Source organism: Octodon degus, unplaced genomic scaffold (assembly GCF_000260255.1).
Source record: "Octodon degus isolate 3935 unplaced genomic scaffold, OctDeg1.0 scaffold00058, whole genome shotgun sequence".
Taxonomy (NCBI): Eukaryota; Metazoa; Chordata; class Mammalia; order Rodentia; family Octodontidae; genus Octodon; species Octodon degus.
The window spans coordinates 2,367,950-2,379,589 of record NW_004524634.1 but is presented as its reverse complement, the minus strand read 5'-3'; the positions used below and the strand labels follow the sequence as shown (position 1 = coordinate 2,379,589).

The 11,640-nt window shown below is 41.8% G+C and overlaps 1 protein-coding gene across 1 annotated transcript in view; it reads right to left on the bottom strand.

The window, feature by feature from the left end:
- Positions 1–4,244, bottom strand: part of Znf638 (zinc finger protein 638) — a 189,318-nt gene extending 185,074 nt beyond the window's left edge. Inside the window, exon 1 of the mRNA XM_023718402.1 lies at positions 4,109–4,244. Within this exon, the coding sequence (XP_023574170.1) occupies positions 4,109–4,212 (104 nt within the window). The 5' untranslated portion in view covers positions 4,213–4,244. The remainder of the gene's footprint in view (positions 1–4,108) is intronic.
- Between the last annotated feature and the right edge of the window lie 7,396 nt (positions 4,245–11,640).

Sequence of the window (11,640 nt, the reverse complement as noted above, 5' to 3'; positions counted from 1 at the left end):
AAAAAAAATTTTTTTTTTTCTCAGCCTGCCCTGGGGGTGGGGCTGGCACTGCATCAAACGGCAGTCCTTGCAGTTGCCAAAGCTTGCCTAAGCAGGTACTTTAGACCACTGAGCTATCTTGCTGTCCCCCAAAACACAAAGATTTTAACAGGTGTAGGCAAACTGTTCTCCAAAAGTTAAATTAACTCTTAATAGTAAAAGCAAAAATAAAAAGAGAATGTTCTACAGAGTTGATCTATGAGTTCTTAGCTACCCAAGTGGATTTGTTTTTTCAGTACTGGGTATCAAACTTGAGACCTTGTGCTTCCCAGGCAGGCGCTTATGCCGCTGAGCCATATCCCCTGCCCTCCAATTGAATCTTGATAGAGAACTCAAACCCCAAAAGTTGGCCATGTAAGTCAAAAAAGCCACACAGCTACTGCATGAATGCTTCAAAGACTATAGTGAGGCTTGGGGGATCAAGGAGCTGCTAGCTGTGACAAGTCACTGAGAGATGACAGAAAGACAAGTCCTCATTGCCTCCCACCAATGGAAAAATTATAGCACTTAACATCAGCAGTCCTAAAACTCAAAATTGAAGCATTTTGTCATATCCCTTTCTTTCTAGAATTTTAAAAAATCTTTTCTTTCTTTCTTTCTTTGCTTGGTACAGGGTCTCACTGCACAGCTAGGACTCTTAGTGATCCTCCTGTCTCAGCCTTCCCAGAGCTGGGATGCATATGCCACCATGCCCAGTCTCAGTGGCTGGCACAGCATGGGGCCACATGGCTCAAGTACCAGGTATCGAACCTAGGTCTTTGAGCTTGCCAGGCAGGCACTTCAACTGCTGAGCTATCTCCCCAAGCCCTCATATTCACTTCTTGCAGGAGAAAATATCATAGTCATCTCTGATTATACTGACATTTCAATGGAGAGAAATTAAATTTTAATACAATCTATGAGCCTTCCTACCCACTCACATCTAAAATTGCATATCCAACACTACTAACATCATTCCAAATTTGGCACCTGGGCATACGTCATGGGTTAAAAAACAAGCCTAAACCAACTGGAAAAAAATAATTCTGCAAAATTGTTGACTGAAAACACCAGGTATGGTTTTGGCAAAATTTCTCTAATGAGAGATAACACACTACCACAAAATAAGAAAGTGCAGTTCAATTCTGGCCCCCTCAACCAGGCATGGTGGCACATGCCTGAAATCCAGCACTCAGGAGGCTGAGGCAGAAGGATCACTGCGAGTTTGAGAACAGCCTGGGAGCTACAAAAGTGAGCACAAGGAGCTGGGGAGATAGCTCAGTAGAATTAGGCATCTGCATAGCAAGCCCAAGGTCTTGAGTTCAATTCCCAGTATTGCAAAAAAGAAAAGAAAAAGAAAAAAAAAATCTGTTCTTTGGGCCAGGGAGATAGCTCAGTGGCATAAGCACTGACCCAGCAAGTGCAAGGTCCAGAGTTCAAAACCCAGTATGGGGGAGGAACATAAGCCCAGCCTGAAGTACATAGTAAGACTCTATGAAAGAAAGAAAGAAAGAAAGAAAGAAAGAAAGAAAGAAAGAAAGAAGGAAGACTATTTAGTATACAAAAATACCAATGTTGCATTCAAGTGATTATCATGACATCAAAAATTACTTTGGATCCTGGCACTCTAGAAGGCTGGAGCAGCAGGATCTCAAGTTGAAAGTCAGCTTAGACAATTTAGAAATGTATTAAGATCATATCTCAAAATTAAAAAAATGGGCTGGAGAAGTAACTCCTTGTAAAGACCCTAAATTCAATCCCCAGTATCATGAAAACCAAAGGATTAGGGGCTGGAGAGATAGCTCAGCAGTCTAAGCACCTGCCTGGCAAGCACAAGGACCTGGGTTCAATCTCTGGTACTGCATGCTGTGCTGGCCACTGAAACCAGGTGTGGTGCTGCATGCCTGTAACCCCAGCGCTGGGGAAGCTGAGACAGGAGGATCACTATGAATCTGAGCTGTGTAGTGAGACCCTGTACCAAATAAATAAAAGATTTTTTTAATTTTAAAGGATGAGATAAAGCATACTGCGCAATTCTGCAAGTTATAATGCACTTTTTATTTCAAAAAAGAGCAATCCCCAGCAACCATTATATTCTCACAGACCATTATCAAGTTTCCTTGCCACTTGCCATTTTAATACAATCTATGAGCCTTCCTACCCACTCACATCTAAAATTGCATATCCAACACTACTAACATCATTCCAAATTTGGCACCTGGGCATATGTCATGGGTTAAAAAACAAGCCTAAACCAACTGGAAAAAAATAATTCTGCAAAATTGTTGACTATAAATCATCAAGAAAAAAAGCAAATACTACATTTTATAACTATCCTACCTAAAACACACTTAATTTTTTAAAAAGACATCAAGAATCCTATGTTCTTTAAAATGATGCAAAATAATATATAGAAAAGATAAATTAACAGTGCAGGGGCTGGGGAGATGGCTCAGTGGAATAAGCACTTCCCTGACAAGCACAAGGGCCTGAGTTCAATCCCTGGTTCTGGAAAAAAAAAAAAAAAGAAAAAAGAAAAACCAGTGCATTTTTATTTTGCAAGTAAATTGATAGTGCTGGCAATTTTAAAGACTGCAGTAAAAGTACTTAATTTTTTCCCCAACACTAAATAAAATAGGTCAGTGTTCGTATTTTCCAATCCTCCAGTAATAATTACAGCATACCACCATCTTTCACCAATTTTAAAAGTAATTCATGATATTCTGATTCTCTGAAGACAGCAGACTAAAAAAATTAAAGCATTTTTTTGGTCAAGCCAGCACCCTTTCCCTAATCCTTGCAAGATTAGAAACATGCACTCCTTTTCCACAGAAACCAACCTAGGAATCTGGGGAAGGGCATAGAACAATGTCATTAGAACTTAGCCCTAGAAACGGGTGCCAAGGATGACATAACATCAAAGTGTCCCATTTCTCCAAAACGTTTATCATTTTCTCCGCTCGCCTATCAACTTTCACGAATGCCACAAAGACTGGGAGGACAGTATACTACAGGCATCTAGTTGCGTTAAGTAACAGCAAGTCTGGTAATTCTTCCAAATCCCAATTCAGCCTACTCCATCCAGAAGAAAAGAAGGAAAAGAGCTGATACTGCTATGTGGTGCCCCCAAGGCAGAGACATGAGCAACGTCCCTTGTGACTCTTGAAACATCCAAGTCGCGCAATAAACAGCAAGGCCAGCAGGACAGCCTCTCCTTCGCTGGGGGTCAGCCCCAGCGCTGCAGCTGAGCTAGGAAAGATGCCAGGTGCGGCCGCCTTAAGTGGGATAGGGGGCGGGGACGCTATTTATACCATTCCAAAATCTGGAATCTGAACATTTACCAGTAGCTGTGGGTGAAAGAACTCGTAAACTAGGAGGAGAAACAAAAATAATCCCTCAACACTGATCATTCAACACACTATGCATTTTTTTTAAAACTATTCATGGCTTTCATTTTTGTTCTCCAATAAATTCTTCAATAAATGAAATCTTTTACCATCAAATAAAAAGAACTTATTTGGGAAGGATAGTGTTAATTTTGCATTCTAGGAGAGTGTTAATTTTGTATTCGTGCTGCCCTGGAAGCGGGGGTGGGGGGGTGGAAGTAGTTTTGGCTGAGACAGCAAATTATACAATTCTACAATGTGATTTAGGGAGAGGGGTAAAGGGCGATCTTTAAAAAAGATCCGAGCTACTTCCCTGAAAGAGTTATGCTGCAACCTCTCGAACCTGACTTTCAGTAACCCCGCAGGGTGAGCGATATTTCACTCAAACTTCCCAATCCCGCGTTCACTGCACCGCGTGTGGTCCGAGCCCACCCAGACCCGGGGAGTTGCCGGGACCCCTAGGCCGAGGACAAGTGACCGGGGCCATGCTGGGCTTTCCGCAGCAGCTCGCTGCTGGACGAAACTTGCTAATCACTAAAGCCAAGAAGCCTGAGAAGTGACAGTCGCTGGAGAAATCTGGACCTGGTCCCAGGGAGACGCCAGCAGCGGGCACCCTGCGGCCCGCCCCTTCCTGCCCACCCTCGGCCAACTGCTCCAGAAGACCGGCGAGGGCGGCGAACACCGAGAGCAGAGGAAGCGCTCACCGCTTCAGCGGGTCCGACACTCCCGACTCCCCCGCTGTCGTGGAGACCAGACCCAGCGCTGCCCGCCGGGGGTTAGTCCCGGCAGGTACACAGTCCCGGGGCATGGCGGGTGGCACACGCACTGCACCCGCACAGATCCCAGCGCGCCTCTTGCGCCGCCGTACCGGCCCCGAGCGCAGGGCTCCTCGGGCACGCCCACCGCGCAAGACAGCCAATAGGGGACGAGCGCGGGAAGGCGGGGGCGGGGCTGGCCGGGCCGGGCCGCCCACAGCGCTCAGCAGCCCCGCAACACCTCGGGTTCCACAGTCCCCAGTGCCAGGCTTCCCAGAACTGTCCAGTTTGGGGTAGCATATTCGTCGAATAAAAGACGTGTAGCAGTCAGACATAGGAACACTTCCGCATTTGCGAGTCTTACCTTTATGAGACAAATATTTCTTCTTCTGCTGTTTAAAGAATACCTATTTGAGGGCCAGCCGCATCCCCCCATGTCAATAGGATGAAAAAGCTACGCGGAGACCGGTACCCGGGAGCCCACGGCAGATGCACTCGGTATCGAAGTCCTGATGGAATGGGTGGGAGCTGGATTTCTGGAGGACGAGAAAAGAAAGGGTTGTTAGCCTGGAGTTCTGCAGTTCAGGTGGCCTTGACCCACGGTGGAGGATAATCTCTCTCTCTCTCTCTCTCTCTCTCTCTCTCTCTCTCTCTCTCCCTCCCCTTCTCCCCTCCCCCCCCACTCTAGGCAATATGCAATATGTGTGGCATGATTAAAAATTCAGTTGTGACAAAAATATATACAGTGAAAATATAAGTTTCATTGTCCACTGCCCTGCCTTCAGTTTTCTTTCTTTTCAGGCTGCCACCATTGACCAGTTTCTTGCATAACCTTTCCAAGACATTATGAGCTTTACAAAAAAAAAAGAATATAGATGATTCGTACCACTTTGCACAGTTTTGCCACCTTGCTTTTCTTCACTTACCACCCTATCATGGTTTCTGTTGCATAGTATCTCATCAAATTGTTTGAATTTTTCTTTTTTTATTATGACAAACACAATGCTGCGGTATTTTTATAGCTAGTAGAAATGTGAGCAAATGTATATTTAGGTTAAATACTTGGGTGTTGAATGCTAGATCTTTAGCTAAAAACTTTTTAAAATTTTGATAACTTGCCAAATTGCTCTCCAGGCAGTTTGTTTGAATTTATGTTCCTAATGCAATTTATTATCTATGTCTATTTCAACAATATGCTATACAATATGCTATTGAACTATGCAATATGCTATTGAGCTCAATTTTTAAATTGTAAAGTTCCTGCTCATATCTTTGCTTGTTTTTTTATTCCATTGGCCTTTTAAAAAAACTGTAGAATTTTTACATGTGTAAATTAGTTCCCTATATGCTATGGTTCGTGTCTAATTCTGGAGTTTCTGAGTAATTCTTGATCCAATGCTGGGGTTGCAGGTGTGAGCGCTAGTTACACCCTGGCCCTGGAGTAGGTAATTAGCATTACAATGCAAGGAGGGAAGAGCAGCTAGCTAGCTGCCAGAGCTGCTGCCACTCCCTTTGCTCTTTTGCTCTTTGCTGTCATGAACTGCTGCCCTCTGCCATGTGCCACTCTGCCTTGGAGCCAGCCAAGCATGAACTGAAAGCTTCACTAACTGTGAGCAAAATAAACCTTTCCTTCCTTCATTTTGGGTGTTGGGTATTTGTCCCAACAACAAGAGAAGAGTAATGGAAACACTGAAAAAAATTATCTTTTATCCACCTTGTCTCTCAGCTTTGATATTTTTTGCAATAATAATTTTTTAAATTTTCATATAATGACAATAATTGGTTTTTCAAATGATTTTAGGTTTTTTGTTTTTAATCTTAGAATAGCTGTTACTACCCTCCAAGATTTAGAGAAATCTCCTATGATTGTTTCTGGTATGTTTTGGGTCTATATAGTCAATCAGTACTGCATGTAATCTACGATAGAAAATCTGTTATGTTATGACAAAGAACTTAATCGGGGTAAAGGATATGACTAAATATTTTTTTTATGCGTATATGTGTATTTTTTATTTTTATTTGTTTTTGTGCAGGGTCTCACTATGCAACTTGGACTCATAGTGATCTTCCTGTTTTCTGCCTCCCTAGTGCTGGGATTACAGGCATGCACTACCATGCCTGGACTCCATCACTGGCTCAGTGTGCCCAGGGGCAGGGCCAGTGCGGCATGCCATGCGTGGCCCCTGTACTTACCTAAGCAAGTGCTTAGTCCACTGAGCTATCTCTCTGGCCCTGATATTTCTCCAAAGATGTACAAATGCCAGTAAGCACCTGGAAAGATGCATATCATTAGAGCATATTAAGGAAATGCAAATTAAAACCACAATAAGACAGGGCCAGCCAGATAGCTCATCAGATTAAAGAGCCTCTTAAGACTCTGGGGCTGAAGGTTCCCTGGACTGTCATGCCAGCCCCGTACCTGGGGACTGCTGAGATGGCAGTTGAGACTGGGCAAGGTGGCACTGCCTCTAATCCCAGAATTTGGGAAACTGAAAAACAGGAAGGATCATTACGAGTCTGATCTGTGTAGTGAGACCCTGTACTAAGTACATAAATGAATAAATAAATGTCACAAAAAATAAAAATATAAAACCATATAAGACATTACTGGCCTGCGAGATAGCTCAGTGAACTAAGCACCTGCTTAGGCAAGCACAGGGACCAGATTGAATTCCCCGAGTTCAATCCCCAGTACCTCATGCCGCACGGGCCCCACCCTTTGACTCACTGAGCCAGCAACCAAGATGGAGACCAGGAGTGGTGGTGCACACCTGTAATCCCAGCGCTGGGAGGATTAAGCAGGTGGATCACTACGAGTCCAAGCTGTGTAGTGAGACCCTGTACCAAATACATAAAAAAGTATAAAGACATTACTTCACACTCACTAGGATGAAAACAATAAAAAGATGTATCATAATATGATATATACATAATATATATGCACATATATAATTAAAAAGATAATAACAAATGTTGACTAATACTGTGCTTTTTTTTTTTTTTTTTTGCTGTACCAGAGACCGAACTCAGGACCTTGTGCTTGCCAGGCTAGCGCTTATTCCACTGAGCTATCTTCCTGGCCCTATGCATTGAATTTTAGCCCCTTAAAATTGTGATATTGAAGTTCAAAGACCTGGATAGACCCTGTAGAGGAGTAATCAAAATTAAGGGAGGAAACAAGAATGGGGCCCTACCGTGGTGTTACAGGTGTCCTTGTAAGAGGAGGAAGAGATACCAGGCATGTATGCACAGAGAGAGAAGACCACATGCAGACAGGGAGAAGGCATCCATCTGCAACCCAAGAAGAGAGCTCTTAGGAGAAATCAAACTTCCTGATACCTCAGTCTTGGACCTCTAATCTCTACAACGGTGAGAAAAAAATTCTTTCTGTTTTGTTTTTTGAGACATGGTCTCTGCTATACTGTGTGGGCTGACCTTCACTAAATAGCCAAGGTTGGGCTTGAATGGTGGCAATCCTGCCCCATCCTCCTGAGTGCTGGGATTATAGATGTTGTAGCACCATGCCCAGCTGAGAAAAGTTTTGAAGTTTAAGCCACCCAATCTGTGTCATTTGTTTTGGTACCCCTAGCAAACAAATACAGGAACCCTCTTACACTGATGGCAGATATGTAAAATGGTGAAACTACTTTGAAGGACAGTCTGGCAGTCATTAATTTAGTTAAACATTGAATTATAATATGACCCAGAAATTGCACTCCTGTGGATATACCAAGAAGCCAAATGTGTTCACACACACAAAAAAAAATTTTCTGGGTATAGTAGTACATGTATGCAATGTCAGCACTCTGAGAGGCTGAGGCAGAAGGATTCCAAGTTCAAGCCTAGCCTGAACAACTCAGAGAGACTTGGATTCAAAATAATAATTTTTAAAAGGACTGGGGATATTGCTCAGTGTGAAGGCCCTGGGTTCAACCCCCACGAGTAAAAACAAAGACCCTGAATGTTCATAGCACTATTATTCATAATGGACAAAAAAGAGCAATAATTTATACACCAATCAACTGATGAATGGATAAAGTAATGAGATAGATCCATATAGTGGAAAATAATTCCACATAAAAGGAATGAAGTACTGATATGCGGCAACATGGACAAATTCTGAAAACATTATGGTAATGAGTAGAAAGCAGTCAGCAAGGGCTACCTATTTTATGACTTCAAGTGTTTCAAATGTCCAAAACAGGCCCATCTGCAGAAGTAGGAAGTAGATTAGTGGTTGCCTATAGCTGAAGAAAGGGAAAGTTTAGAAGGAGAAAGGTTAGGGGCTGGGGAGTTTCTTTCAGGGCTAATAACTCTAAAACTGATTGTGATGATAATTGCACAACTCTGCAAATATACTAAAAGTTGTTGAATTATATACTGTTGATGGAGGAATACATGTGAAATCATATCTTTGGTGTTTTTTCTTCTGTTTTGTTTTGTTTTGCAGTACTGGGGATTGAACTCAGGACCTTGCTCTTGGCAGGCAAGTGCTTATTCTACTGAGTTATCGCCCACCCCAAAGATTTTTTTTTTTGTGTGTGTGTGTGTGTGTGTGTGTGTGTATTTTAGGGAAGGATCTACAGGGTGCTCAAGGTCTCACTACTAGATCAGACTCATAGTGATCCACCTGTTTACGGCCTCCCAAGAGCTGCGATTACAGGTGTGTGCAACCACACCCAGTCTCAATTGCCAGCTCAGAGCATCCCAGGAGCAATGCCGGCACAGCAGGCCAAGGGACTGAACCTGGCCCCTGCGCCTGCTTGCAGGCGCTTTAATCCGCTGAGCTATTGGGCCAGCTGTGAATCATAGCTTAATAAAGATGTTAAAGTCAATATCCAGACTTCACTGAACAAAAGTCGTAGTTCACAAAGCAGAGAAGAAACCCAGAGAAGCCAATCACGGGGAAATTATTAATCTTGCTCCAATTCTAACTGAAAATGCAAAAGATAATACTGATGGAGCAGGAAAGGTGGCTAAATTCATAAGTTAATACAGCAAAATGACTTATCAGAATAACCTTTTTGACAGTACTGTAGAAAATTGCAAGATTATGAAATTGTTTTCATCAAATAATCTACATATGGGAATTCATTTCCTCAGAATAATCCAAATTAGAAAAGCCAGTTTTCCTCAATGTTTATCACATTTGTAGTGTAAACCAAAATAAAACTGAAAGTAATTTAAACACCTAATAATTTGGAGGATGTGTCTTATGGTAGCAAAAAAGGGTTATCTTAATAAATGAGGAAGTATACACAAAATAATGAGAAAAGTAGAATACAAATTTGTTGTAGACAGTGAATATTGTTGAGTATAAGTGTACACTGTTGAATATAGTGACAAAGAAATTTAATAATAAAGGTACCAGGTCCCTCTTAGGAGGATAAAACTGGCTTTGTTTGAAAAAAATACCCTCATAAGCTATTTTGGATATAGATATGAAAATATGGGTATAAGCAGAAGCCCTAGCAATATAAGAAAAACTTCTATGCATGAAAATGAGAGGAATTTATCTTTGTTGTGCAAAGAGAGAAAAATGAAGTGGTAAGAAGCGATAAGCCAAGTAAAAAGACAGGAGAGACAACACAAGAGGGTAAGAAGACTCTGTGGTGTGTTTTTTTTGTTTGTTTGGTGGAACCCAGGATTGAACTCAGGCCCTTGCACTTGCCAGGGAAGCACTTATTCCACGGAGCCATCTCCCCAACCCCAACTGTGTGTATTAAATAAAGGCCTCAAGTGAAATCTCTAGTGATAGGACAAGAAAATGGGCTTTTTAAAGAAGGCAAGGGTCTGATATATACATTTAGAGTAATTTCCTCAAATCGTGTGTGTGTGTGTTTCTTGAGACAGGGTCTCACTATGAGTTCCAGGGTAGCTTTTTTTTTTTTTTTTGGCAGAACTAGGGATTGAACTCAATCCCTTGTGCCTGCCAGGCAAGTGCTTATTCTACTGAGCTATTTCCCCGGCCCTCCAGGGTAGCTTTGAGCTCACTAATGTACCCCAGGCTGGCCTCAAATTCACATCAGTCCTCCTGCTTCAGTCTCCCACTTGCTGGGATTTCAGGCATGTACCACCATACCTGATTAATTTCCCCAAATCTGAAAATCTCATTAGCGCTTTGTTTAAATGGGATTTGTAGCCAGGGAAGAAGTTGAAGGTAAAGCAATTAGAACTTTGAAAGTAGAAGTACACAGGGAAGCAGAGGTTTAGAGGTAGAAAAGATAAAAGAAAATAAGCCTCTCAGAGATTATTGCTAATCTTAGGAAGGGTTGTAGACAACTAAATTGGATATTTAGGATAAACTCACTTAGATTGTATTTAAAAGGAAGGGAAGGTCTAGCTAAAATTTGCCTTGTGTAAGGTTAGGAAAATAACACAATATATATTTTAAGTTCATGACAGGCTTAAATCTGTGAATTATTTTTAAAATCCTCTTTGTTTTAACAACATGTATCTTCACCCACTTACCAAAACAGTGTGAACAAACTCTAGTTAAGCCCCTGTCCCAGCAAACAAGTGGAAGTAATGTTTGAATGCACCTTGGATGATAGCTGGAAGAACTGTAAATGAATATGTAAGAGGGAAAATTTTTACTCCCACTCTCTTAGCAATAGGAAGGAGTTTAGTTAGTCCATCCAAATTTTGGAAAATCATACTACTATGTTGAAGTCTTATTAGAGGAAAAATGGGATCAAATGTTCAAGAAGGCTGGCCTGTGAGAAAAGTTCAAAAGAATAAATACATAAATGGCACCTTCAGCATTTTGAACTTCTAAAATGCCCAGCTCCACAATTCATGTCTTCCACTGACTTGGCCAGAGGAGAGTTACTAACCATCCCTGATTTACAGATGGCAGGTCTGTGGCACAGTGCCTGGAAGTGATTTTCCCAAGGTTACAGAGCAAGCCAGAGGGTAAGCTGAAAATAGAACTGTACCTCACACTCCCATGCAGGCTATATGATAACTTGTGTACTGTCAGCAGGGAGTTGAGGAATGAATGTCCTGGAAAGATTAGCATAGTTTTAGGGCTAAAGGAGTCTTGCTCAACAATTGCAAATGTTACTTGATGATATCAAATGACCTATCTAATCCTATAAACAAGTATTCTGGGCATATAAGCAAAATTCTCAGACAAACAAAATCTATCTTTGACAACTGAACAAATTTTTAAATGAGAAGATCTGCTCTAAGGAAGTATCTAGGGGCTGGGAAGATGGCTCAGTAGAATAAGCACTTGCCTGGCAAGTGCAAGGGTCTGAGTTCAATCCCTGGTTCAAAAAAAAAAAAAAAAAAAAAAGGAAACGTCTTTTTGTGTAATGCTTTAATCTCTAGATCCTTCCCTTCTAGAGACTAAACTGTCACTTAGCAGCCCCTACGCTGGGTATTTAGCTCAGTGCTAGAGTGCGTGCTTAGCATGTTTGATGTGAAGCCCTGGATTCCATCTTCAGCATCACAAAAAGAAAAAAAAAAAAAAAAAA